The 13,789-nt window shown below is 45.9% G+C and overlaps 2 protein-coding genes across 10 annotated transcripts in view; one reads left to right on the forward strand and one right to left on the reverse strand.

The window, feature by feature from the left end:
- LOC137519260 (microtubule-actin cross-linking factor 1, isoforms 6/7-like) overlaps nt 1-5,243 on the forward strand; it is a 277,534-nt gene extending 272,291 nt beyond the window's left edge. For both annotated transcript variants that reach the window (XM_068238155.1, XM_068238153.1), the window contains exon 40: nt 1,893-5,243. In XM_068238155.1, coding sequence (XP_068094256.1) covers nt 1,893-1,918 — 26 coding nt within the window. In that variant the 3' untranslated portion in view covers nt 1,919-5,243. The remainder of the gene's footprint in view (nt 1-1,892) is intronic.
- Nucleotides 5,244-12,542: 7,299 nt separating this feature from the next.
- Nucleotides 12,543-13,789, reverse strand: part of GPT (glutamic--pyruvic transaminase) — a 108,717-nt gene continuing 107,470 nt past the window's right edge. For all 8 annotated transcript variants that reach the window (XM_068238165.1, XM_068238171.1, XM_068238166.1 and 5 more), the window contains one exon: nt 12,543-13,705. In XM_068238165.1, the coding sequence (XP_068094266.1) occupies nt 13,615-13,705 (91 nt within the window). In that variant the 3' untranslated portion in view covers nt 12,543-13,614. The remainder of the gene's footprint in view (nt 13,706-13,789) is intronic.

Below are 13,789 nucleotides of genomic sequence, written 5' to 3' on the forward strand. Positions count from 1 at the left end.
TGCATTGTGCCTCGTGCTTCATGCTCTGTGCCTCAGGCCTCCTGCCCCATGCTTCATGATCTGTGCCTCAGGCCTCGTGGTGCCCCATGCTTCATGCTCTGTGTCTCAGGCCTCGTGCCCCATGCTTCATGCTCTGTGCCTCAGGCCTCGTGCCCCATGTCTCATGCCTCGTGCTTCATGCTCTGTACCTCAGGCCTCGTGTCTCATACACTGTGCCTCAGGCCCCATATCTCATGCCTCGTGCTTCATGCTTTGTGCCTCAGGCCTCATGCCCCATATCTTATGCCTCGTGCTTTATGCCCTGTACCTCAGGCCTCATGGCCCATGACTCATGTCTCATGCTTCATGCCCCGTGTCTCATGCCCTGTGCCTCAGGCCTCATGCCCCATGTCTCATGCCTCGTGCTTCATGCCCCGTGTCTCATGCCCTGTGCCTCAGGCATCGTGCCCCATGTCTCATGCAATGGGCCTCAGGCCTCATGCCCCATGTCTCGTGTCTCATGCCCTGTGCCTCAGGGTTCGTGCCCCATGTCTCATGCCTCATGCACTGGGCCTCGTGCCCCATGTCTCATACACTGTGCCTCAGGCCTCATGCCCCATGTCTCATGCCTCGTGCTTCATGCCCTGTATCTCATGCCCTGTGCCTCAGGCCTCGTGTCTCATGTTTCTAACTCATGCCTTGTGTACCTCATGCCCTTTGTCCAGAGCAGGGACAAGGTCCTCCAGCACCCAAGGCTGAGACACCAAAGTGCGCCCCTCCATCCCTTCCACCCCAGCCGTCACACACTGATTGCTATTAGACTAAGAGGCGCCGCAGGGCCCACAACCTCCCCAACACCTTAATATCTAGTTATCTGACTTGCAGTCACTGCCATGTATCCCCTTTTCTTATTTCTTTCTGCTTCATACACAATTAGGAATTACAGCTGAATGAATTGTGCGCCCCCTCCTACACTGCGCCCTGAGGCTGGAGCCTCTCCAGCCTATGCCTCGGCCCGGCCCTGCCTTTGTCCATTGCCTTTTCCAAACCTTTCCAGGCAGACTTGTGGTCACATGACTCACTATACACTTTCTGCCTTATACTCCTCCACAAATATGTATTGGAGCTGCAGGAATAAAGGTGCGAACCTTCAGTCCCGTGATTATAGTGACAGTGAAATCTATATTAGCGCGTGGTTCATTGACCTTGTCATGAATGTGCATTCTTCAGACCATACCCTGCAATGTGCATTCTCCAGACCATGCCCTGCAATGTGCATACCTTCCTTACCTCAGCCATGGTTCTCCCAGCCATGTCCTCTAATCTGCCCAATCACATCTTACGGTAGCCTTACTTCTGAACTGGGCCCTTTCCCCACAGAGTGGCTCCATAAATAGAATAGACCAACCTACATTAAAGGATACCCGAGGTGACATGTGACATGATGAGACAGACATGGGTATGTACAGTGCCTAGCACACAAATAACTATGTGGTGTTCCTTTTTTACTTTCTCTGCCAGAAAGAGTTAAATATCAGGTATGTAAGTGGCTGACTCAGTCCTGACTCAGACAGGAAGTGGCTACAGTGTGACCCTCACTGATAAGAAATTCCAACTATAAAACACTTTCCTAGCAGAAAATGGCTTCTGAGAGCAAGAAAGAGCTAAAAAGGGGAATTTCTTATAAGTGAGGGTCACACTGTAGTCACTTCCTGTCTGAGTCAGCCACTTACATACCTGATATTTAACTCTTTCAGTCAGAGAAAGAAAAAAAGGAGCACAGCATAGTTAGTTGTGTGCTAGGTCCTGTACATACACGTCTATCTCATCATGTCACATGTCACTTCTGGTATCCTTTAAGCTCCATCTTCTGTAAGTCTCTCTTCCTAACTTCGGTGATTTTTTTTTTCCAGATAAAACGGACACCCCTCCGACATGACCTCATGTGTCCTCTGTCCCCCGGGAATCTCATCATGTACCAGATGTGCCGAGTAGGAATCTCTGGGCTGGCCTAACACACGGCGGACAACGTGGCTGACGTCTGCTTGCCGGGACATGGCTGGCCACGAGGGAGCTGTAACACTCTGAAACATGGGGGCTTCAGAGAGTCAGACTTGTTGCTTCTCTCCACTGAGGATTATGAGTAGAAACCTGGAAGCCACAGCTGAGTGTGTGGCACACTGAATGAGTGTGAGTGTGGTGGCATCACTGAGCTCCATAATCAACCCCCGGCCAATTCTCCACCAGGAGTCCACAAACATCCCGCATTGCTAGTTCTGTGCCAGGGTCTGGGTCATTTTGATACAAGGGTTAATCATAGACGCTTGCAATTATTGAGGATTGTATTATGAGATTGTAAGAGTTCATATCTCACCTCTTGGAACTCTTGTGACAGAGGAGATCCCTTGCTCTATAGAGAAGCTCATAGCTTAACATTACAAGGTCTAGGAATCCAGATGCACCAATTGTTTCATTGATGAGCTCACATTTTACTCTTTGGCTCTTGGAAGCCATACCACCATATAAAACAGCTCGTATCTTATCTCTAAATGCTTTAGGAAGCCAAGAGAACTCATGAGAAGCTCCTATCTCATTCCTCCACGCTGCAAGAAGGAAGGGGACCCCCATTTCATGGAGAATCTCATATCTCACCCACTGAACATCTCAGAAGCCATTCCAAACCACATTTAAAGACGTTCTCATATCTCGCTCTCTGCACTCTACAAACCCAGGAGGCCACCTGATCTATAGAGGAGCCCATACCTTAGCCTTGTATGTTTAGGCAGCTATAAGAGCCCATAAGGAGCACATATCTCAGCCTTAAATGGTCAAGGCAGCCATGAGAGCCCCTGGGGCTGATTGCAGACTCTCTTCTCATGGAAGGAAAGAAACTCCTTTGCTTGATACACAATTTCATATCTGTAGCTCCAGAAAGTTGGGAGACCCCTGTGTTTTGTTCATAGCTCAGCTTTGATTCTCTAGAGCAGAGTTCCCCAGTCCTGTCCTCAAGGTCCACCAACAGCACATGCTTTGCAGGAAACCACACACAGTCACAGGTGAGGTAATTAGTGTCTCAGCAGAGCTGATTAACCACCTCTGTGGATTTCCACAAAACATGCACTGTTGGTGGGCCTTGAGGACTGGGTTGGGGAACACTGCTCTAGAATGTTCTGAAATGTGTTATCCGCTTCTACCCATGGAACAAAAGCAATGTCATTTCGGTCACACAGATCTCAATGTATTCCTCCTTTTCTTTTATTTATTGGAATATGGATTGGTGGTTTGTAATGTGTGGGCACTTTACAGCATTGGGATGTCCTCCAAAGTAACTGAACACCCAGGAACCCCAATAATCTGCCTTAAATCACTCATACGCTCCAGGAAAAGGTGTAGACTTGTTAATGTGTAGATGTCCCCATGATTATGTAGCAGATACCTTCTCCAACTTGTGTAAAGTCGTAATATCTCTGCTATCACTTCTCTTATCCACTAATAGGTCTGAATGACCCAATAAATAACCCCCTTCTGTCAGTGCGCCCCCCCCCCCACCGGAGATAAGAATAGAAAGCAGGCAGAACGTCATACGCAGGTGGTATTGTTTCTACCGGTCAGACAAGTCCTGGACTCCACTTGTGAGTGATTGATGACTTTGAGAACGCGGTTGACCTGTACCAGCCTCAGATAGTGGCGCCCCCTGGGCTGTGTGTTGGGAATAACTAGAACACAGCGTTTATGGAGAATGGCTGAAGCAATAATCTAAGTAAGATGGGATAAGTATGTGCAAGACAAGAACATAGAAGATATTGTAGGTGGTCATGTGAATGCAAAGCAGGAAGTGATGTCACCAGGTCACCCCATTTCTCTGGGTGGGCTTAAAGTGTAACCGTCCATCGGGTTTTAGTGTGTTACTCCATTTTCATGGACATGAGCAAAACGGACTCCCTTCAGGACAACAATACTTATTGCATATTTTACAATACATATTTTACTAAATGTAATCATGAACTTTTACCTCTGCCTAGGATAGAGATTTTCAAAGAGGTGATGAGTCAGCTGGTTAGAGGAAGCGGTAATTGGGAGTGTCTGCACAGGATCGGGCCAGGCTTGCCAAACACAAATTTGGCTTGTCTGCCATCTGTAGGTTGTGGATATCCCAGTAACTCTATAGAAATTTTTTCCTGGGATGCTGAATAGCACTTCTAGGTCTGTGCAGTAGGGATAGTCAAGGAGCTGCTAATTTCCAGACTTGCATGCAAATTGTATGCAGCATGGAACTGGGCCAGTTAAATGCACTTTGTAATTCCAAGGCTTTTCTTTCAGCTGTGTATATTGTGATGGTTACCAAACCTTTATCACATCTGGCTTATACTGATTACACAAGACACAGCTAACACACAGTGTTCCTAAGAGGGAGTGCCAAAGCTGCCTGCCAATCACCGGATTACTACAAAATGTGTAACATGAGCTCCTGCTCTATGCAGCCAATGACTTATGCCATAGGATGGAACTTCTAGGCAGCCTGGACTGCAGAGGTGTTCAGAAATTCATGGCTTCCTCCCCGTGGAAATGGAGAGATCACTTTTAGCAGCATTAAATAATAAATGGGCATCCCTCTCGTGTTTAATAAAGGCGGAGTGACTGTAACACACAGAATGACTGATGGCGTTATAGAATATAATTTATAGTATATAAATGATGGTTACACTTTCAGTCAGTGGCCCGTGCCTCTGGACAATGGGGTGTGCTGGAAGCAGGAAAGATGGGAGACTGGACAAAGCAAGTGATAATTGAAAGATGAGGGTACATATGAGAGGTGAAGATTATAAAGCGGGAATAGAACCTGCAAGGGAACAGTCATGTGGCCTGGCAGAACCCCTCCCCCTCCTATGACGAGAGGCCATGTGACCACTACAGCGATGTGTCCATGTAGCGAGGAGGGGCAGTTACTTGCCATCCAACTAACACCGCACCTCCCGACCGGAGACTGACAGCAGCACATGCATATTAGGAACTCCTCAGAGCTGTCAGTCTCTCGTAGGGAGGAGACGTTAGCTTGACAAGCAGAAACCCCCGAAGTGTACTGCGCCACTGGCCACTACAGATGATCAATGAATTGTAAGGGTTTCTTGCCAATTTTGCAACTTACAAGTGACCCATAGTACTGGAACTTGTAACAAGTGGCCACATGACATTGCATCAGCACAGGGGGCTGGACATTGAGGGGGAAGAGGAGGGACCTCATCAGTACAGGGGGATGGACTCTGAGGGGGAAGAGGAGGGACCTCACCAGCACAGGGGGCTGGACTCTGAGGGGGAAGAGGAGGGACCTCACCAGCACAGGGGGCTGGACTCAGAGGGGGAAGAGGAGGGACCTCATCAGCACAGGGGGCTGGACTTTGAGGGGGAAGAGGAGCGATATAGTCATCATAGGGGGTGAGATTTTGAGAGGAAGAGGAGGGACCTCATCAGCACAGGGGGCTGGACTCAGAGGGGGAAGAGGAGGGACCTCATCAGCACAGGGGGCTGGACTCAGAGGGGGAAGAGGAGGGACCTCATCAGCACAGGGGGCTGGACTTTGAGGGGGAAGAGTAGCGATATAGTCATCATAGGGGTGAGATTTTGAGAGGAAGAGAAGGGGTCTCATCAGCACAGGTGGCTGACCTTCTTCACATCATATAATGAGTGACATCACTCTCGTCATCCCTGGAGTGTGATGTAATGCGTGACATCAGATGGCAGCTCATAATTTCCCCACTTCTATCATTGTTCAGTGGGATGGGAGATCTGACAGATTATATGGTACCCTCACATTACAATCCTTGCAGATAGCATTACAATGGATTATTTTGGTGAAATTGAACTTGATAGTATTATTATTGTATCCATAAAAGACCGTAAATGAGAGGAGATTCCGTCTTACATGTATATTTTATGTGTTTAGGAATTGGGCCGGCCATATTTACTTCCTTTCGATTGGTGGCCCAGCTCCTAGCTACATAAAATTTGCAGGCAAGTCCTTAGCGTTTTATTGACCATGTATAGAATGAAGGTATGTGGCTCAAACACACCTCCAGCCATCTCCCTCCACTTCTTACACAAAACCACTCAAGAGTTTCTAAAAAAAATACACTTTTAAAAGTTTTTGGGGGGAGTGTGAAAAGACCACCCATCATCCCTTACAATACCATTTCCCATAACCCAGAATCATTTTAGGCAAATATTACATTCATTCAGACAGCTCTGTAGAGCCGACCTGAGGAGGGTCAGATATGAAGGACGTGAGAAATATGGGTTGGCATTTTATAAGTTGGAGAACCAATGGGGGATTCGGCTCTGAAGCAGTAACCCTTGGGGGGCCGTAAACACGGGGGTTCTCCTTCCTGGTTTTCCTATTGGTAACGAGAACAGGCCCATCCATGACAGCTGTTCTTAAGAAGGAATGTTCCTGGTGGCCATGGCACATTCCTGGAGACAGTAAAAATGGCAGCTGGAAGCTGACTGGCCACAAGAACATGTTTCTTTAGAGCAGATCCATGGATGAGGCTTTGGGGGTCATTGTGGAGCTGAGTGAGGGGGGGACCTCTTCCATCCGGGTGACCATTGTCTGGGCACCAGTCGTACTCCCACCGTAGCTGACAAAACAGGAGCTAATATAATCAAGACAATACATGAACATCAGAGTCGGATATGGAGTAGGGATCAGTATTGGCAAATTATTTGTGCCCAATCATGTCCTTAAATCTGACATTGAAGTTGTTAATAGTAAAGAAGGACAAGGAAAAAAGACCAACAGAAAAAAACTAAAGAGAAACAAAGCCAAGGAAGACTATCAGGATTCTATTTGTTGTCAGTTTCGGTTGAGGTGGATCCATATTACTACTTCAGATGAAGGGCGTCCAAGAATCACCACCTTCTCATAGATTTAGAAATTACGAGGGAAGAACTTGTGAGGGGTTCTGAGGACGTCTTCGGTAGTCCATGGAGGCAACCGTTTCTCCAGGAAACTGACTTTCTGAACGCTAGCGAGAAACCCCACAGCTCCATCAAGCGTTGTTTTCTGGATGGTGGGAGGGAGATGATTGTGTGTGACGTTACACACAGCTCTGAGTTCAGAGGATGACCAGTTCATAGTCCAGCTGTGGACAGCTTCCATGACCATGTCCACCTCCAGGTCACTGGTCACCACAAGCGTGGCTGAGGATGACCAGTTCATAGTCCAGCTGTGGACAGCTTCCATGACCATGTCCACCTCCAGGTCACTGGTCACTACAAGCGTGGCTGGGGAAGAAGCCATAAGAACCTGCACTCTACAGCATCAAAATGTTACATTTTGATGCAACTATTCTAGTTGTCTTCTATAAAATAATGCAATATATAGTTTTAAGCTATAACTGCACATAGACTCTCAAAACTACCATCCATGATTATTTCAGGGAATAGTCTGTCCTTATAGAGATCCCCATGCACCAGGTGCTATCCCAATATCAGCATTGCATCTCTACAGATGGTGAGGAGGCCTCAATTTCCTGCCCCACCCAAAGAAACTCACCAACAAATGAATATGGTAAAATACTCACCTTAGCCTTTCACATCCCAACTCTTGACATAGGTCAGTAGATGTACTGCTGGAGCAGACTGGAGCCACCCGGATGGATGGGGTCAGGTGAACGTCGGGGACGGCCTTGTATATGGCGTGTGTTGTACAGTTGGCGTCTTGTTGCTTCCTGTGAATTGAATTGTTTGCATGTCGGGCTGTGGAGTTTTATCCACAGCAGGAGGGGGAAGGGCTGCTGGGTTTATTGACTGAAGTGTTGTATAATGGTGCTACGTGCTGATAACGTTAGATTGTAAAGTGAAGCTCTTTGTTAGTGGGTGGGTAATTCTGTGGATCCTCTATGCGGTAACCGGTGAGAAAAACTGAGGGTGTCGGCAGAGTTGATGGGCAACCTGGGCATTAATGTACGAGGCTAAGGGCATTAATACGGAATTGGCACAGCCATAAACTAGAATACAGCATCATGTGCACGGTGACGAGTCTGTCCAGAAATGAGCGCGTGCTTACAGCCATCATCGCTGCTGGAGGCAAGTCTGGAGGTCAGGACACCCAAAGTGATATTTCAGTTAGAAGTGGGGTATGTTTGACCCTCTGTTTCTATCCCTCTGGAATTTATCAGGTGTATTATTATCCCTGGTTGTCTTCTTACCCAATCTGGAGTTCTGCCCCACCTTGTGGTGGCCTCCATACTTGGTTCAAAGTCCAGAATATAAAATAATTGGTGGCCAGACCTGAGACCACAACACTGGATGTCCTCAGGAGACGGGACATCATCAGCTGAGCTGCGCAGCATCTGCCAAACACACAAATAGCAGATTTGGGTGGAGTAATTCTTTAAGTAAATCTAGTCCCATTTTTTTCCTAAATCAGAAGCTCATAGATCCCCATCCACCAATCAGATTTGGTAAATCGGGGATCATCGGTGCCAACCTTATTTTCACCATTATAAGACTCAGGGAATTGAGGGACCGCCCATCGCAGACAGCGACGCTACATCATCTCTGAAACTGTAGCGAACGCTCTAGCAACCAATCAGATTACCCGATGGAAGCCATGTTTATTAGAAGACATTGGCTGTACGGGTCAATCAGATTTTCTTGTACAATGACAGAAAAAAATATTAGCATGGACTTTTGCTCGTTTCACACTCCGCTTGCTGTCAGCCCCTTTTACACAATAAGAAGTCATACCGCCCACAGATGACGGATCAGACTACGCGTCAGATCTCTGTACCCGTGTCACAGCGACTGTAGATGGGACAGAACTCTCCCTTCTGATTTACGTATGTTTTGTAATAGAAAATAAGAACAACCACAAATGCACAGTTATTGTCCCACCCCCTTGTTGTGACACAGTCATTTAGGCCACACACCCTCATCTAATCAAGGCTGCGTCACATAATAGGTTTATACGATGAATGTTTGATTGCTCCACGTTTATGATGTGTATATATTTTTGTTATCGGGCCTCTAGCGGTCTGTATTGTGATATTACACCCCGCCCCTTTACCTGAGGCCTGCGTGCGGGGTAATAATCTCGCCTTATTTCGCTTGTACAAAACCGATTGTTATGCAATAGCTTAGAAGCATGTGCCTCCCTCCAGCTTCATGAAGAGTGAGGATTAACATGACATAACAATTGGATATGGGCTAGACTGGTCCTCTGGCAACACTGGCATTGGCTGGAAGGTCATTTGGGGGTCAGAGAATATAAGTGAACTAGTCTAAGCTTTAGAATGTATTATTACACACTGGATTGTATTATAGAGGGGGATACTATAGTGCCTGCTGCTTGGCATAACGCTGTCAATGACACGCAAATACTTCTGACTTGCATGAAAATTTAATACAAATTATATGCAGCGTGGAAGCCAATCAAATACCCTTCCTTTCCTGCTTTGGATTGGCCAATTCCAAACTGCATAGAATTTTCATGCAATTCAGAATTATTGGCCATATCTGGTGCCGATTATTGGAAAGAGATTTTTCACCTGTTTTATATATGATGGATGAGCTGGTGTCTGGAGTTGATGTTCTATCCCACACGGCACAGGAATCGCAGCAATAAGCCTGTCCCCTTTTGGTTTAATTATTTCTCTATTTCTGAAATTCCAGAAGAAGAAGCTATGGTCATATTTTGGGTGCAGATTGCACTCCACCCACCAGGGGGTGCTATCCCTGGCCCTGTTGAAGCCACTTCCACAGTTTGCCTGCAGAACTCATGTTCACCACCAGGGGGCAATATCGGTATCCAGTCCTCTGAGAATCAGCCGCCAGTATGGTTCAGACCTTCTCATTTCCCCCTCATAGGAGAAGGGAAAGCCAGTCACATCTACTTAGAGGCCTTCCAGACCCCCAACCCTTCTGCACGCATACTATGGAATATCGGGGCTGACGGGGTGATATATGCATTGAATGTAGAACCTGTACTGTAACTAATCCTTGTACAAAGGCTAATCTGTATAATAAAGCTTTTCTATGCTGTCCGCAAACCGTCTCCTCTTTACCTGTGACTTATAAATCCTTCAGAAAACTTCTATACTTCCAACAAGTCTTTCCTTCTCTGGTGGGCTTCCCTCTGGCTGGCTCAAACACATGAGGTGTCTGTGGACCTCAGAAATAAAGTACGTAGAGAAGAACAGAGGCGCCAAAAGGATAAAATCAAACAGCTTCGGAGGCAGTGGTGGACTTACCTCCTGCAAGCAGACACAAGAACTGCCTATTCAAGTAAAATACATTTATTGGTATACTCTGGGGGGGGGGGGGGGGGGGGGTTGCAACACGTTTCACAGGGTTAGACCTGCTTCATCAGACAATAATTATAGGAGCACACAACAGTATTTGGTCCGGCTAACACCTGGCGCCTCAGTAGTTCTGTGTTACCCGGACCGAATACTGCTGTGTGCTCCTATAATTATTGTCTGATGAAAGGTCTAACCCTGTGAAAAGTGTTGCAACCCCCTAAAGTATACCAATACATCTGTTTTACTTGAATAGACAGTTCTTGTGTCTGCTTGCAGGAGGTAAGTCCACCACTGCCTCCTGAGCATTTTTCAACTTTAGCGTTTGATTGTATCCTTTTGGCGCCTCTGTTCTTCTCTACACACTAATACTATCCACCGGAGGGGGGGGTCCCCTTTTCTCCTGTCTAAAGACAGAGACTTCTTAAAGTGAACCTCCAGACTAAAAATCGACTCAGCAGCACTGAAAAGGCTTGGTGTTTAACAGTTTCACAGCATCAGAACTTTGTTTCTCTTATACAAGCCTCATTTTTAGCTGCACAGAAGAAAACTGCCCAGGCTTTTTTCCCCTGATGCTGTGCAAAGCATGATGGGATTTCTGATGTTGTTGTTCTCGTTCTGCTGTTTTGGTGCAAATTTTTCTTTCTTACATTTTGATATTTGAAGCCTAGTGTGTGCAGCTGGGAGGGGTGATCAGGACTCAGGACAGTTGGAACTGTGTCTCCTGCTCCTTGTCATCTCCTTTCAACCAAAAAGATGGCTGCCCCATGACAAAGATGGCAGCCCCCATGACAAAGATGGCAGCCCCCATGAATCACAAACATTTGCCTGTTCTTTTAAAACAGGACGAGTAAGATTATATTACCTATCTATTCTAATGAACATAACTAATGTAACTGAATGACAGTATGTTTGTTTAGGCTGAAGTTCCCCTTTAATCCTGAGTGGGGACAGGATAATCTCCTCACCTGCCTATACAGTGGTTGCTGGGAGGTAACCCTGCTTTGTGATTATAATCTTGTACTCTTTTCAACAATCCCAATTTGTCAATACCTACTACACTAGATTTGGCTCTCGGTTTCTTTTTTTTACATATTCAAAAATAAAAAGTTCTTGATGCCCCTAAAGCTGTAAAATGTCACAAGATAAGGGGCCATATGCAATTCACATTTTGTGTTACGTTTTTCTCTTCGAGATATTTTTATACCTTGTCAATAAAATGCCTCTTGAGCCACCAGCAAGCAAGAAAATACTTTAGGTAAAAAGGTAGTGGTACTGTCAAGTGCTGAAAAGCCATTTTAAACAGCAAAATGGAAAATTATCGCCCAGGAGAAAACTGAGGAGAAAAAAAATGAATTGCATATGGCCCCATTTCTAAAGAGTTTAGGAGGAAATTCAGGATTGTTGGTACCCTAACAGGAGGTGGTCGACTCCAACAGCAAGGTGTGTAACAGTACGAGAGGCTACAAAGGAACCCAGCATGACTTCTAAGCAACCAAAGCCCTGCCTCACATTGGTGAAGGTTGACGAGTCCAGCATCCAGAACAAGGACCAGGATTGATGCATACAGCATTTGGTTTCATTTGTTTAACTAGGTTTTCATTGTCGGTTTATGTTCGGGGTTAGCAGATGTTTTAAGCTAAACTCCTAAAAATATAGAAAGTTTTACAAAGTTCAGAGACTCCTGGAGTTCTCTCAGCTTTGTTTTCGAGCTGTGAGATCCAGGCCTCCAGTCTCCATTGAGGGTTCCTGTCCACTTGTGCCACTGAGGGGTGCCAGGCATGGATATGGCGATATGGATATGCATGAGTAAAACCACAGCCAACCATCTATTTTTTTTGCGCACCCGAAATTCAGAAACAGTCTTGATTTCAGCAGGCTGTTATTCCCCATCCGTATACCCATGCAGGAAATCCCTCCAAATTGCCCACAGTGGGAAACGAGCCTCGACTTTTCCTAGAATCAGGGTTATCAACTTAAATTTATGATTTGGCAAAAGGCCCAAAAAAGTAGGACACCTAAAATTTTGGGCAGATGGGGGGGCAGAGTCAAAAGCACACTTTCAAGTAGAGTTGTGGTTGGGGCTAAGCTGTGGGCAGCATTATTATTTTTTAGTATTTATACAGCAGTGCCATCTTCTGCAGCACTTTACAGAGTACATAGTCATGTCACAACTGTAAACAGGGCCCAGCTAGCCTGATCGTGAGAAACTTTTGCACAATTTAGTATTACAGTTAATATAAAGTACAATAAATGCTCACAACAGAGTTCTAACTTTATTATAATCTTTATTGGTGATTTTAAGACATTTTTTAGAGCCCTTTTCAGATCAATAAATCTCTATCATCCCACCAGCTTTACTTGCATAAAAATAATTGTTAAAATGCAATAATCTGTGCAATTTGGGGCACTTAAGCCACTCATTAAAATTACTGGTAACATTCTAGAAAGTGTACAGCAGGGGGCGACCAAGCTGCTTCCTTCCCCGAGCAGGTCTCCTGCCCCACACCAGAGGGGTCACCTTGGAGTAAGGCAATACGGGAAAAAGAGGGCAGCTACACGTTTCTGAGGCTTAGACAATGCTAAAATTCTTCCCTCAACAAAGATGGCAGACAGTGATTTAGGGTTCAGTCACAACTTGCATAGCAGCTTCATCCAGTGATATTTACAATTTCAGCAGCACGATTCTGAGAACAGCTCTGGTTCTCCGGTCTGTGGAGGCCTCATCTGAGCGTCTGGCACGAGTGAAAGGGCGATAAATTAACCACAAGTCTCGAGAAAGCCTATGAGAACAGAGGGACCCGAAGCTGGAGAAATGCTGGAGATATCATGGCGGACATGTGGTCATTAGTCCATTCAATCATCTCACATGTACAATAACGTACAATAATTATAGGCACATAGCAGTTACATCACGTAGCTTCTTATTTGTTTCTTAAGGCTTATTACGTAGAATTTCCTAATCAAGTCAGTTATTTACGTGCAAAAGTCCTGCTGTCTGCAAGATAAAGAGCTTACCGCTTAATACTAGCTGTCATGACTAAAATGAATTGACTTGGATAAAAAAAAAAAAAAAAAAAAACCTCAATAGTTCCACCCCAGAGACACGTCACATTCCTCCGGGGGAAACACAGAAGGGCTGGTGAAACCAAATGGTTTTTGCCATCGAGTGTTCTGGAAAAACAGGAGGTGGTTTGCCTCTTTGGGCATATTTTGGCACATGAAGCAAGCTTGGTAATGCCCAGTTCAGAAGGTGCAGGGTTCCAGACTATCAAGAGCAGCTACAGGTCCATCTAAAGGTTTATTTTCAAGTCAGTTGAGGTCAGCACCATGTCCTGATTTAGGAGTATTCCTGGACAAACTTCCGGTGGAATTCCTTCAGCTTCTCCAGGAGGATCTTCAGCTTCTCAATGGGTGGTAGGATGGTCATCCTGGAGACAGAGAGTGGGTGTTAGCTACACCACTGCCTCAGAGATAAGGAGCTGTGGGCCCTGATGCAAGTTTTACAATGGGGC

Source organism: Hyperolius riggenbachi, chromosome 5, assembly GCF_040937935.1.
Source record: "Hyperolius riggenbachi isolate aHypRig1 chromosome 5, aHypRig1.pri, whole genome shotgun sequence".
NCBI lineage: Eukaryota > Metazoa > Chordata > Amphibia > Anura > Hyperoliidae > Hyperolius > Hyperolius riggenbachi.